General features: G+C 37.2%; 1 protein-coding gene across 1 annotated transcript in view; it reads right to left on the bottom strand.

Annotated features, from left to right (window-relative positions):
* Positions 1 to 2,198: 2,198 nt before the first annotated feature.
* Otc (ornithine carbamoyltransferase) overlaps positions 2,199 to 15,905 on the bottom strand; it is a 60,521-nt gene continuing 46,814 nt past the window's right edge. The window contains exons 7-10 of the mRNA XM_028767831.1: positions 11,042 to 11,095; positions 10,805 to 10,954; positions 8,673 to 8,810; positions 2,199 to 2,596 (exon numbers count right to left, since the gene is read on the bottom strand). Of these exons, the coding sequence (XP_028623664.1) occupies positions 2,537 to 2,596; positions 8,673 to 8,810; positions 10,805 to 10,954; positions 11,042 to 11,095 (402 nt within the window). The 3' untranslated portion in view covers positions 2,199 to 2,536. The remainder of the gene's footprint in view (positions 2,597 to 8,672; positions 8,811 to 10,804; positions 10,955 to 11,041; positions 11,096 to 15,905) is intronic.

The following is a 15,905-nucleotide window of genomic DNA, read 5'->3' as shown; positions in this document are numbered from 1 at the left end:
AAGGTCACTATTCGAGTTTTGTTACCCTTTGGAATTGTAGTAGTTATGTAAAGGGGAAGACAAAGAGGAAAGTGTAAAAAGAAGATAAAAATAGAATTGATAAAATTTAAGGTTGAACTGTCTTCCTTCACTGTTTTTTTTTTCCTGATGATGTAACTAACATTTTCTTTTAAAGTTTTCAGATCTAACAATTTCCTTCCAGTTTTGTTTGAGACAGAAATTAAATCATGTGGAACAGAAAGCTTAGAGAATTTTGAGGAAAAACTGACTACATTTTTAACCAAAAACATTAAAAGTTATTTCTGATTTATGTACAACCCTAGACCATAAATTTTGTTCAGAAAAAGCATGATACCCCATCACCATTGGAGACCACGTGGTACTTAGAAGAATATGACTCTCCCTATTTGCCCATGTGTGAGCATGAAATCCAAACATCAACATCTGCTTTCTTCCTCAATTACTCTCCACATTATCTTTTAGGATGGGTGGACATACTAAACCTGGTGCTTCCCCACTGGCTAGGCTGACTGTCCAATGAACTCTGGGTATCAGCTTGTTTCCAGGCCCCATGCCACGTTAGAGTTACAGGTACACAAAGCACACCTAGCTTTTTAAACATGGAATCTTGGGATCAGAATTCAGGTCCTCATGTTTGTGTGGCAGGCACTTTACCAACTTTGCCAGTACCCTGACCTGGCTCCACTACTTTTAAAGTAGTGGTTTGAAGGTAAGCCTTCATAGCCCATATAATACCTGCTGGTTGAATTGTTCCAATATTCTTTGCTAAAAGAAGATATTCCAGTAAATCCCATTCTCTTTGTCTCTTAAGTGCTTCCAATAAACTTCAATTGATGTGAAGGTCGTTTTTGACATTTACTGGAAAGTTTGATATTTTTCATGATATTACAGAATAACGTTTTATTGTATTGTCATTGTATTTCTAATTTTTTGATTCATCTCTTGCTTACTCATTTAAGTCATCAATGTCTGTTAAAGAGTATCAGTCAACCAGACTGAAAACATTTTTTTTTAAAAAAAAATAGGGGTAGAATATGAAGTAAATTACATTATTTGGTCCTGCATAAAATGTGTTATTTTAAGAACAACCTCTTAAGTTATTTAAATTATCAACTAAAAATATTTATAATCATTTCATAGTCATTTGACCCACAAAGGAGATCAATTCAAATTGTGATGATCACACCTAGGGAGAAAAAGGTAAGTTAAAATATGGCAAATAGTAGATTTATGGGAATAGTCAATGTGTGGTATGAGTAGATTTGTGATAAGTAAATGTGAAAAATTAAATTGTTCCTAATGTAAAAATTGTAATTATGGACTACATGAGTCTGTAATGGACCTGCATTCCTGGATAGGTACCCACAGCTCTACCATATATTAAAAAATCCTTTCCAGTTGCAACATGAAGTAGCTGATACACAGAGAGATATACTCACTTGACAGAATCCAATCTTTCCATAAATGATTAAAAAAATACTTCAGGGTCTGCCAGATCCTGACATATACAGAGGATGCTCACAGCTAACCGTTGAACTGATCATCGGGTTCCCAATGGAGGAGTTAGAGTGAAGACTGAAGGAGCTGAAAGGGTTTGCAGCCCCATGGGGAGAGCAACAATACCAACCAACCAGAGCTCCCAGGGTCTAAACCTTTAGCCTGGGTGCACTTAGGGAGGGATCCATGGCTCAAGCTGTGTAGAGGAGGATGGCCTTGTCAGACATAGGTGGGTGAGGAGATCCTTGGTTCCATGAAGGCTGGATGCCCCAGTGTGGGGGAATTCAAGGGTGGGGAGCTGGGAGTGGGGAGGTGGATGGGGGTACATCCTCATAGAAGCAGGAGGAGGGGGGATGGGATAGGGGGTTTCTGGATGGGGGAGAATGGAGAAAGGGGATAACATCTTAACTGTAAATAAAATATCCAATAAAAATTAATTTAAAAAAAGAAAACTACTTCAGTATGGGCAAATTGTCATTTTTAAAGAATTACATAATCTCTCTGTGACTGTCTTCCCTCGTTGACTTGAAAATTGTACTCATTTGCAGGATGGATGTCATTTGATTTCTTCACTGGTCTTAAGGCCCATGAACTTACCAGCAGTTGACTGCCTCGCAAATGTTTACTTATAAATGAGCATGAATGATCACTTCTTAAGGTAATAAGCAGAGATTGCATTATGCATTGTAAGCATAGTGTTTAATGTCTAGTGGAAGGAAATGTGAATGATAATTAATGTGATGCCCAGATGTCATTCAGAAGTTGTGGATTGAAGAGAGTGTTTAAACCAAGTCAAGCAGGATAATAAAATGACCAGCACTTAAACTAAAAGCTTTAAGACATTCTCACAAAAACAAAGCAATTAATTACATGATCATATCATGCACTAGGAATATGTTTGCAATTTTAAATTCTCTTTTCCACATAAACTGACTTATTCTGTTGATAAAGGGCAGAGGTTTTTTGTTTGTTTTTGTTTGTTTGTTTGTTTGTTTTGTTTTTTTCCTCTTGACAGGCATCAAAACTTTGGCTTCTGGAGCACAGGTGAGTAGTCTGTCAGCAGGGCTACCATGACAGCCTGGGATGGCAAAAGGAGAAAAAAATGGATAAACATTAGCAACAGTCTGCCTTGGGCCCTAAACCAAGAGAATTAGATTTCAGTTTTGCAGGCTTAGAATTTAAAATGTGTTTTCCCAAGGAAAGGATAAGGGAACAGGTCTTAACTAAAACTTATTTTTGTTTAGCTGAAGGAAGGTCCAGAGGAATTAGCCATATCCAAATATTTACATAAACACCATGCTTACTTAAGACTCATTACAGGTCAGAGATTTAAAGTGTGATGCCATGGTACTTGCAATAAGTGGGTTTTCCAGTCATTAGTTGGAACATTGGTACTGGCTGCTTTTAGAGCAATATAATGCCTCCTAACCCAGTTCCCCTTGTTTACTCTGTGGTTTTGCCATTTGAAACCTACAGAAGTTTGAGAAAGCCATACGTAAGTAAAAAATGTAAACCATTCAAGCTAATGAATGCCTCCTCTCTGAATTTTTGTCCCCTGGATAAGAGTATTAGCTTTACAGACAAGAGTACAACTTGGTCTTGGGCAGTTAACCACAAACAGTTATTGTCATTTTTACTTTTCCCAATATCAGTGCTAGGGACAGTAGAAATGTTACCAGAAACAATCAGAGTCATTATACATATATTCACTAATATATATTTATATAATATATATCACTATATATAATATATAATACATAGCATATATAAATTAGTAAATGTATGCATAACCACTATATAATAATATATAAAATATATAATATATAAAGAATATATGTAATTGTATATAATATATAAGTGAATATACTACTATTTATATAGAGTAATATATAATATATTATATGTAGTATTATGTATTAGTGAATATATGTATATATCATATATTATTTTATTATATTAAATATATAACATTTTAATTATAATATTTTAATATTAATATAAATATATTGCATGTTATATGTACTGTATTACATATATATGTGTTAGATATTACATATATATTATGATGTCTAATATATATAATACATATATGATATCACATGTATTGTATACATACATAATATATGCATAAAGAATACATATATACATAATATATATATATAACATATGTATTATAGTATATACATATTATATATATGTACTAAATTGAGTGCTCATTTTGGTACTTGTCAGTATACTAAATAGCATATTATGTGTCAGTCAAAAATATTTGCCCACTACTAGGCTAAATAATTGAATGCGTTAAAAATGACTTCCATGCATTTTCTTATTTAATGAAATGACCTGCTAAGGTGGCTTCCTTCATTATTACTTAGAAACCAAAAGACAGATAGTACAGAAATGGTTCTAAACCTAAATTCTCTAATTTTACTCTTAAGAAGCAGTTTTATTGCCTCTGAGGCAATTCTCTTGCAGTTCAAGCAAGTATCCTGCACTAGTGTCCACAGGCTACAGCAGAAACGCAGTGTTGCATTTCAAAGAAATTCACTGAATACACTTTAAAACTTATTTTGTTATAATTGTGTCCGTCTGTGTGCATCTGTGTGTGAGTATTTGCACATGATTGTAGTTATGTGCCAGTGCCCTCAGAGACCAGGGGAGAGCTCTGGATTTCCCAGAGGTGGAATCAGCAGGTAGTTAGCAGCTTCACTGTGGATGATGGGAACTGAACGCATGTAGAGCAGTATGCACTCCTAATTGAGGCATTCTCTCTCCAGCCCCATGAATGTACTTTTAAACAACTAGCCTGTGCTGAGTGGCTTCTGTGCAACATACCACTTCAAAACATTGTATATTGTATGAAGGGGTAAGCAATACGAATTGGAAACAATAAAGATGAGGTGCAAGTCTTCTGTTTTCGTGATGGTAAGCAGTGGATGCTGACTTGCTTGTCCTGTGAAGCTGACCTCCGTGCTCAGCGGACTCTTATTTCCTTAAATCCTCAAGATCATTCTGAATTTGTTTTAGGCTCAGGTTTTTTTTTTCTTGTGAGTAGATTTGGGTAAATGAAATTAAGGTACTTTTTTCCAAGATCAGGGAATCAAATTTAAACCCTTTTTTTTTTTTGTTAAAGCCTACATTCTCAAACCAGTATCATATATGCCTTCAGAGTGAAAACAAATGCATATCCAGGCTATGATGCCAGCCAGCACTCTACCACTGTAATGCAGCGCATCACGGACACGGTCATGATCATTGTTCTTAGGAGTGATCATTTCCTTTCATTTCAGTGTGAGAACAATGAATAACCAAGAAACAAAATTACAAGGTTTTACTTGTAGACAATAAAATTTTAAAGTGGTTAAAAGGATGCTGGAGCTTGGACAGCCTAAGGAGACCTTGGTAAAGCAGGACACTGTCAAAAAGGACCCCAGGAGGACATTCTGGGGGAAGGGAGGACCATGTAACAGGTAAAACTGTTCAAGTTCTTTTAGGGGTTTACAGGTCTGCATCTGTTTTCCTTTATTGCTCAGAGTCACACATCATGTCAAGCTTAGCTTCACAAAAACAAAATAAACAAACAAAAAGCTAGGAATGGTCAGTTTTGTCAAACAGTCAAAAATTACATTTAAACAATACGCTTTTTTGCTATGAGTATGTTCTAAATAGTGTGCAGAACATACTTATATAAAAGTTGTTTATCTGAAATTGCAATTTAACTGAGCAAACTGTATTTTATATGGTAGTCTTAGCTTGGAGAGGAGTGAATGATTTGGAGTATTATGAATTGTATTTGGAAGGTGTTACATACTTCAGGACCATCCAGATAACAGTGCCGTTAAGTGTAGTATTTGAAAAAGAGGCTCTTTAGGTTACTTTAGTACTATGGGTTAAAAAGATATATACAGAAGGGAAAACTTATCAGTAGTTTTAGAAGTATTGCTTTCTCACTAATCACAGAAAACCACAAAACTAAATTTTCTGGGGAAGAACATGTGTGCTTTTTGTTTCTGTTTTTAAAGAAGATATGTGCACTATGGAGGGAATATTATGTTGGGAGTAGATTTGTTGGAAAGTGTCAAGGGACTCTTACAGCATACTTTTGCTTTAGTGATCTTACACAGGTTAGGAACAGGCTTTCTCTGCATCTTGGAATGTATCTCAGGTGTGGAAGCTAGGTAGTATCTTTTCTTCTTGCTTCTATCCTGATTTTAAATGAAATTATATAGTAGAAAATCATTCCCTAGAGGAGTGCTGTTCACTAGAACTGTCAGCATTGGTAAAAATGCCCTGCCTGTGTTGTCTAATATGGTAGCCATAGCTACGGACAATACAGAACGCTTAATGTGGGGTTTGAAGTTAGTTTGACCAAGGAATTAAATCTCCAATTTTTTAAAGTTTAAGATAAATTTAAGTAGCTATGTGTACCCAGTGGCTCCTGGATTGATAGAACAACTGGAGTATATTCTCCATTTAGAGCATCCTGCAAAATCAAATTATCACATTATCACAGCAGTGCTGAATCTAAAGGCCATTCTGAACAAGCAGAGAATAATTTTATTGCCTTTAAAACATGAATGCAGTCCAGATGACCTCCAAGGTCTCATCCTGCTTGAAAATGCTCCGCACTTAGAAATTGTAACAGGCTGTTTGAGGGATGCATATTACTCTTTTGTATTTGCATTTTGAATCCTGCAATGCTGGGCAAAGAAACTGGCAAAGTTTAGATGCTCAAATCACGTGGTGGAAAGGAAGTGAACTCCAGGAGACCTCCAAATCCTCCAGCACAGGCACAAGGACACAGCCATCGTCTGCCACCTTCTCAGCATTCATGTCAAGAATGTTAATTAATCAGTTATGCCTCTCTTTCTGTTCTACACCACAGAGAGACACAAGATTCCCTTCCACATAGGGTTCAGAGTAGCCTATTGATGACATTCGTGACCTAAGTAAAATTATCCCTCATTTGTAATCTCTGTGACTCAGTGGACTCATTTTTATGGGTGAGTCCACTGAAGGTTGAGACAATTTATCCAAGATGACACAGATGGTTTGTCTTGAAGCCGGTTGGTAGAAGCAGTTTCTTGACAGCCAGTGCAGCATTGTTAGACTCTTTGCAGTCACTTTGGCATAGCCCTCCCTTCGGAATTTCATTACATTATGCTAAGTATTTTTATAATAAGAGTGATCCAAAGCAATGAGCATGGTGAGACCCCAGAGAGACCTAGGTGGATAAAGTGGGCTGTAAAAGTTCCCTGTGTGAATGTATGTTCTTGTAAACATATTAACCACATTGAAACATTATAGATTTAACGTTGGAAGTAAATTTAATTTAAACACCTTGTATAATATGCTTTAAATTTTCAGAAATATAGACTATCTCCACAGTCGAGACTTTAGCATTTTTAAGCATTTCCTCTAGTATTATACAACCTTCCTCAGCAGATTCATTTGGATCATCTTTGGAACTTCAATTGTCCTCTGGTCAAAAATAGAGTTTGAAGGGAAATGTTACTGTCTTTCCCTAAGGTGAATGTTGGAGAACTTCCATTTTCTATTTTACATCATCTAGATCTTTAATGCTTAAAATGTGGTCCACAGGACAATAGCACCTGGATTATCTAGGTTCTCATTAAAAATGTCAAATCTCAAGCCCCATCTCAAAACTAGTCAATCAAACTTTCTCTTAACAAAATACTGAAATGATCACTAAAGTTTCAGAGACTAGCCTAGATAACAGAGCAATTGCAGCTGTAGCTAAAATTAGGCTCCTGCTATTAACTGCATCAGATCGACCCTGAAGAAAATAATTAAGATGCTAATTATCATAATATTTATACTGCATTAGGCGCTACACTAAAATTCTCATGCATTATTTAATGATCACAATGGTCCTATTCTCACTGATAAAGAATGAACAGATAGTCCTTCCAAACTTAGTTTACCATACTATGGTAATTAGAAGCAAATACTACATTTTTTCCAGACTTCCTTTGAAGCTTTAGTAAAAGATTGGTAATAAGTTGCATCTAGTGAATACTTGTATATACAAGTGAACAGCGTGCAATAGAAGCCATTGTCTGAAAAATCGAATCTTCTGTTCCATGTGCATGCAGGTTAAAGTATCTGTTTCAGCTAGTGCATCTGATTTGAGTGGCCCTAGATACCAGCCTGTGGGTGGTTGTAGTTGTAGTTTTTCTGGCTATAAAACATCTACAGTGATTTGGTGTATATTTTTCAGCCTGTCCACCTAGGATGGAGTCTGTTGGATGCAATTATGACTCTGCTAGTACAGTAATTGAGATCAGCTAAATCCCTTTAAAATGGAGGAGCTAACTTATAGCATGTGTATATTCAGTTTTCCATAGACATTTCCCAGTGACTATTGCAAAAACAATAGCATGATAATATTTCTTAGCAGACCAGTGATAAAGATAAACAATGGCTTCATCTGAAAGGGATGAATAACATCTGACATTAGATGTGCCATGAATTTTAGAAATGTTCCATACTTATAAACAAATTTATCTCTATGACCAAACTCAAACAGACTACTACAGTTCTTTGGTTAATGTATCAAGAAAAGAATGAAAAAGGAGAAATCAAATAAAGAAATGCTATTTTTGAATGCCCATTTTATACTAGAACTGAATTAGCAGCTCCAATGAACACAGACAGATTGATAAGAGTAGCTCATGGCAGTAAGAATTTTGATTAAAATTGATGAATTTCGGAGGGGATCAATTTTACTTCATTCAACTGTACTATGAATGCTAATAAGAAACACTGGCGTGTGATCTTCCTGAACAAAAATAGAGATCAGATTGGCAGATGGCTCAGCAGGTAAAGACAACATACTACCAAATCTGAAGACCTGTGTTCGAGCCCCAGGACACACACAGTAAAAGCAAAGAACTGACTCCTGCATAAAACTCATCTTACCTCCAATTGCACACTTTGTTAAGTGTGTGCCACCCACGCACACTCAAAAATAATTAAATTGAATACAGTTTAAAACTGTAAAATAGATGCCAGAAGAGCAATCAGTATAGTTGGACAACATTGGATGTTTATTCTTTACCCCAAAGCATGAATTGCCAAGTTGAAAGCACACTTAGACCTTTTTACCCTTTCATTGCTCCCTTCTTCCTTACCATAATTGTCCACTTTCTGTTTTCTGCCTCTGGGAACACTAACGACCGTGGAGAATAAAACACTTCATCATCCACTTCTTCTGGCTTTCTTGGCAAGCAGTGTAAAAATGTCCAGTCAGACGCAGCCACTTTAGCGGTCTAAAGAGGTGGGGATAAGATCACATTTTAAGTATGAACTCTTAGACATGGCAGTCATATATAGCTTGTTCAGTATGGAATAACACATTCATCCTAGCATGATATATCACTGCAAAGCAAATGGGCAGAGTGAAGTTTTTAGCTGAAGACAGCTAGGATAATTCATCAATCCCTCCGACCTATGGCATTTTGTAGTCACTCTTCTAAATTTGAGAGATCACTCCAAGTTAAACCAGTCAATTTACTTTTCTTATATTCTGCCTAGCAAGGCAATGGACATCTTAATAATGAATCTGGCTAATATGGTAGCAAAAGTTGCCAAAATGCCAAGAAGTTACGTCAATGCGATGGCACTGTACTTTGAGCTGTTTTGCAAATGATGAATTTTGGCATTTGAAGTATACCTTGTCACAAATGAAAATAATTTTGAAGAAAGCAGGGAGGTAGGAGTGCATTAAAAAGGATTCAGAGAGCTCTGCACTGCTTACTTTCTTCCAAATGCAAATGTGCTAGCACTCTCAATTTTCACCCGCAGCAGCTAATTCCCAAAAGTAACACCCCCCCATCCATCTCCGTTTTTCACTTACACATTTAAAACTGCATTGCCTCATACGTTCTTACCTCAAAATTACTGCCTTTGTGCTGAAATTTTATTTCACTTCTAAGTTGAGAATAATTGAGCTTCTAAAGTACTGGCAAATGAGATGGAAAGGAAGTAGCATTTATACCTGTCATATGTCAGGAAAATTATTATTCTTCCAGCTTACAGTACCGGCACCAGAAAATTGCCCAAGCCAAGTATGAGGCAACATGTAAGTTAAAATAGCTCTACCAAATATTTGAAACATATATGACAAAAGATTAACCATGGTGTATAAAAAAACTCATAAAACCAGTGATAAAGGGAAGTGGATAGAAATCAAGTAAAGAGATGATAGAGATATGAAGACATAGAAACATAGAAACGGGATGACCAATCAATATGAAAAATGCTTAGCATGATCAGAAATAAGGCAAATTTTAGAAATCAGAAGATGCCATTTTCTCTTCAATTTACAAGATGTAAAATGTAAATAACAAAGAATGGGGTGTGGGGAGAAAGAACTGTAATTTACAAGTAGAGGGATTTAAACTCTTCATCCTGTTTGAATGGACTTCACTGGTGTTGTTCAAGTGTATAGGACATCAAAGAAAAATTCTTCCTTCAAAAACTTATTCTCTAGTAAAACTTCACAAAGAAATATGAATACGATTGTTCTTTGTAGAATTGTTTGAAATTAAGATTTTTTAAATATATCAATAAGAACCATTGTGGGCAAATCCACTTGCATTTTGGAATTCAAGGTGCAATATTGCAAAGAATAAAATATAGAATAGAGTTTTCCTCTGGAATTGAGTTGTGACTGGTCCCATGAAAGCTGGACACCGAGTGTGGGGGAATTCAAGAGTGGGGAGGTGGGAGTGGGGGGGAAGGTAGGGGGCACATCCTCATAGAAACAGGAGGAGGAGGATGGGATAGGGGGTCCCTGGGTGGGGGGGGGGAATGGGGTAAGGGGGATAACATCTGAAATGTAAATATAATATCTCCCCCAAAAAGAAACATTAGAAAATAAAACTAAAAGCAAGAAATAATATTGCAAGTAGTTATTGGGGTTTTTCTTATGGAAGAAATCTTAAGAAATTATATGCAACTGAAGTAACCCAATGTCCCTGAACTTATGCAGAATAAAGCATTTTGGAATCTCTGTTGTTGTTAGAGAGGGAAAAGCTTGCTCCTCTACAGGCCAGGTTTCAGATTTGTCTATCATAACTGTTTTTTTTTTCTATAGAATATCACTAGTCTTTGGGAGGAGAGAGATTTTGTTGGGTTGCAGAGAATCCTTAATGGGGTATGAAAGGTCAGTTGACTGTCCCTAAAGTGAATGAGTGATGAGGTAGTTCTATAGTTTTTATGAATGAAGTTAATGAACCTTCAGAGAAGCATCAATTTGTACCTTCATTGTAACCTGGTAACCTTGGAAAGCTTGAAGACGTTTTTTCTTCTCATCCTCTTGTCCCATGCTTATCCAAGTATCTGTAATTAATACATTGCCTCCACGTGCTGCTTCCAATGGATCATTTGTCATTGACAACTTGGTACCATTCTAGCACAGAGAAGTTTGCTGGTTAGAAATACAAAAACTTCACGGAACAGAGAAAGACAATTAGAAGATTATAAATAAAAAGCATACCTCCTTGGCATACTGCTCTGCTAGCTTGACTATATTAGGATCTGGCTCATAACCCTGCAAGAAGAAACATTAGCTGCTGTTTAGGTGATTAGTTAGTTTAATTATACATGACACTATTTAATAGCTCTTAGATTTAACAACTATCTAGTACATCTTAAAACAAAACAAGAAAAAGCCCAAGAATAGGCTTTCTCTTCTCTTTTCAAAGACGTGGCTTATCCACATTCAGTAGAGCACATTGAAGCATTCATGGTGTCCTTTGGACTATGTCTTTTTCAGTCATAAAGATAAACAGAGCATGGCACTTTCTACCTCATGACAGACCTCTCCTTGACCCTTTAATGGCACGAGAAGGCTCTATAGATAATTGCATAGCTTAATGCATTTTTAACTATGCCTTTGTACACATGGATCTCTCGCTCTCTTTTTTTGTCCAACATGCTTTTCCTCACTCTTTCCATGGACAAGTTTTGAAATCTCGACTTTAATGACTACTCCACAGAAAAAGTACACTGTAACCACTCCAGCTAAATACCAATGAGCTCCTGACTTACTCTTTTCCCAGCAAGTGAGACTTGCTTTAAAATGTCATTTATACATATGTTTAGAATAGTTTGGTGAGGTAAGCAAGGTGACTATAAGAGGTACCTATTCTTAGGATTCAATGATTTGCCATGCTGAGTGTCTTGCTAACTCATCCTAGTTCCAGCTCTAATGGACATTCTGCAGACAGCTAAAGTAGCTAAAGCTATTGCCACTCTGCCATGAACAGACTCTTTCCACCCTCCTGTCTGTGTAAATTGTTTAGTACCTGCTTCTTATGTCAAAGCTGATTCAGAGCCTCAAGCCTCTCTGCCTATATCTCTTGCTTCCATCTCTTTTAATTCTTCTCAATATACCACCACAGGAAAGCCAACCATCTTCTCATCCCTTTACACATTTTGCCCCTTTCTACAACCCCAGCCTTTCAACCTTGAATATCTCCTCCTGGGTGTCTTCATCAGAACATGTCAGCTCATGAGCTCATAAGCAATTCGTGTCAGTTCAAACCCCACAGCTATACCCACCCTCCTCCATCTTTCTAATGTTTTGAATTCATAGCACCTATTATGAATCAATTTTTTACATTTTCAGTATGGATTTCTGCTGACTGTTTCCACCGCTGTGAGTAATCATGACAAAAGGACTTACTTCTTTAAGTTGCTATGGTGATGTCAGATGGTGGCTTTCATCTGTCTGCCCCCTTTGGACACTGCCTCATTTATAGAAGGTCACCTCACTCAAACAAGCACACTTTTCTAGGTATGGCCCCATATATTCACAGAGTGATTAATAGGAAAATATTAAAACTAGACCCTTTCTGCCCAAGCCCCGGTAGTTCCAAATGACCCGTCCACATACAAAATGCTCTATAGGTCATTTAAGACTGTGTGTGGGTTAGGCCCACATCATGCTCAACTTCTGCCTCTGAACACTCCTGCTGCCTTACCCTGCCCTTTCCCTCCACAGGCATTGATTTCAAGGACATACTGCCATGAGCGTGTTATACATCCTACACACTAAACTCTCAGATTCTGCTTTCTGAGAAACTCAGCTTGTGACAGGCATGCCCAGGTCTGTTCATCTGAAATCTGGCTTCTTAACACATACTTCTCTACCATAGTTATTTTCTCCTCACCAAATTCTGGAGAAAAGAAACTGCCAAGATATTGATTAGGATAGGCTGCAGACATTTTAAAGCAAGCGTTGTTATGTTCAAACTGCCATGAGCTTTTGGAGTCTGGTTTATGGGGTTTGTTGGGGGAGGGGGCGTAATTAATAAAGGTTTGTGAATTTGGAAACTAATACAGTGAACACTCATATAGGAAAACATACATAAAGTGCCATGGATATTACACCAGGCGCCTACTGCTCTGATAATGTAGTCTTGCCTTCAGGGCAGAGGAATTGGACTCTAAGAATAATCCTTCTTAGAGAAGGAATCAATAAGTACTCAGAGAACTGAGAAAGAGGCTTGGAAATTAAAAAATCAGCCAACCTTATCCACCCTGAACTGTGACTTACAAGGCAGAGAGAAATTCTTCACTCACAGCTCAGTTTTCAATATTAAATCACCCATTGGCTTTTACATAAATCTTAGAACCAGATGAAGAAGGTGATTAACAAACCAGTCTAAATATTCACTTAGGACAATGTTAAAATCATCACCATCCATAGCTTATGGAATACTGTTGCAAATCATGGACAAAATAATATTTTTTTGGAACATGTAAGTTATTCTTGGTGGAGGCATGAGGAAATGGATTACTTATGTTTCTTAAATTCACAGTAAATCTAGCTTTATCTTTAAGGCAAATAGTTCTACTAAAAAGAGGAGACTTACAAATTGATGGGCCAATTTCTGCACTCTCAGACTTTACAGCAGTATTTTTAAAAAAAAAAAAACAAAAAAACTTGATCTTACCAAGATTTAAATGGCTTTTGCTATACTTTATCATGTAAATGAGTTTCAGTATATGAACATTATCGAAATTACTCTATAATATTGGAAATTTTCTTTTAATGTTAATAAAACATTTTTTGACATGTAATACAATGTTTAAATAGTGTATTTCTTCAACAGAATGGAGCCATCCCAAAATCTCCTTATAGCAGGGAACAATTATTTTCAAATGCACATTTTCTCTGTAAAAGCAAATGCACTCACATTTTGTCTTACTATGGAGCCTTTCTACAGACTAGAGTTCGAGTGAGAGTGTGCTCAAACATGTCAGAGTTGAGCTTTTTTCCCAGTGCGTGTTAAATGAAAGGAGAAGGAGGATCTGTTGGAAGGTCCATTTCTCTGAGTTACTAAAATTTGCTGTAATAGGTAAGCCTCCAGAACATGCTATTATTGCATGTGCTTGCCATTTGTTCTATAGCATAGCAGGTGCATCTCAGCAAATAATGTCCTTAGACAAGTCATACCCTAGAGGTAGGGGATAACTCAGTGGTAAAGTACTTAGGTAGAATATATGAGGCCCTGGCTTTGATGCCACTGCAACACACACACACACACAACACACACAACACACATCTGTCACTCACACACACAGCACACAGCACACACACACACACCATACACACACACACACACACAACACACATCTGTCTCTCACACACATACTACACAGCACACACACACCACGCACACACACTCACCATACACACACACACCACACATATACACACATACACACACCACACAACCCCCCCCACACACACACACACTGCCTAAAAGGGAACCTCAGGATGTAACTTTATTTGGAAAAAAGGTCTTTGCATATACAAGCATTTAAGCTGAGGCCTTGGTGAGTGAGAGTAAGCCTAAATTAGAAATCTATGGACACAGAATGAAGGTGATAGTAGAAAGGCTTGGAGCAATCCAGGAAGAAGCCAATTAACAATGGAATGAGGCTAGGCTGTGCCAGCACCTAGATCTCAGTCAACATGTTACTGTACTTTCTGAGCCACTCAGTTTGCCCTAATTTGTTCCAGCCTAGGAAACTAAGAGAAAAGGACGCACTGACACCGACTGACTCAGCTACAACATGAGAGAAAATGATTTTATCCACTTATTTGGAATACACCAGGCCATAGAAGTGGTTTCAACACAGAACTTAAGCTTTGTCTTTCTGTTTCAGAAGGCCACTCTGGCTACCAGGCTGCTCTTCTCATTGTAAGTGCCAGAGAACTTGCCACTCCATGTTGACTGATGTCCCTCAGCAGTAACTGTCCAGAAGGATGAAAACCTGCTCTCCTGACTCCAGGCTGGGACAATGCTGAAGCATACCTGACACTCTGGAGCACATTTGGTGTATCAATGTAAGATTCTTTATGTTGGATTGAACATGTCATGGCACTAGGGTGACCAAATCTTCCTGGTTTTCCAAATACTCTTGAAATTTTAGCACTGAATGTTTCTAATCTCAGAAATACCCCAGGTGTAGAGAAATCAAGATGTTTGGTACCTACGAATAGGACCCTTCCTTGATTTTCCCTTTCTCTATTCTCATTCTAGCTCTTCCTTGTGAGTCTCCTAGGCATGGATATGTTAGCAGGAAACTCAACAGTAGACACTGGAACAGACGTGGGGTGGGTGAAACATGCATGAGATACTCAAGGACTGAGTGATTACTATTGGAGAAATCCAGAGAGTCATCTCCATGCTATGTTCCTGGTAGTTGGTAAATAAACACCACAAATTCAAGAAACAGAAACATTGAGAAAAAAAATTGAAGTCCCCCTATATTCATATCAGAATGAGCCACATGAAAAACATCAAATACATGCTTGATGAGAAATATGCTGACAGGACATGTGATCATGGTGAACAGTTGTGTCCTAATGTAAAGGCCAATTCTCTGACCTCAAATCAACACTTAGTTTCAGAAATGGTTTCTACTCAGGAAAATTTCCGTTTTAAAAGACTCCTGTAAGCACATCAGAAGTTAAACAAGAAACATAATGGAGAGAAGAGAACAGTTGATCTGGAGTGTTTAAAACATTCTCAGTAGATCCTTTAGGGTTGGCTGGTGCTTGATTTCCTTGTAGGGCAAATATCTTTCCTAAGTCCCATTTATTCTGCACAGAACAAGGATATCATAATGTAAAACTACTTCTAGGGAGATGCACATGCTTTTATTTTAGTGAATTTATTTATGCATGTATGTTATTAAACAGATCAAACAGCTATGTGTTAAGAAATTCAAGTCATATGAAAGATTATCCCAAGAAGAAGGAGAGGGAGAAGGAGAAGGAGAAGGAGAAGGAGAAGGAGAAGGAGAAGGAGAAGGAGAAGGAGAAGGAGAAGGAGAAGGAGAAG

The sequence above is a fragment of the Grammomys surdaster genome, unplaced genomic scaffold, assembly GCF_004785775.1.
Source record: "Grammomys surdaster isolate TR1022 unplaced genomic scaffold, NIH_TR_1.0 182, whole genome shotgun sequence".
NCBI lineage: Eukaryota > Metazoa > Chordata > Mammalia > Rodentia > Muridae > Grammomys > Grammomys surdaster.
The sequence above is the reverse complement of the archived record's forward strand: the minus strand, read 5'-3'. Positions and strand labels throughout refer to the sequence as shown.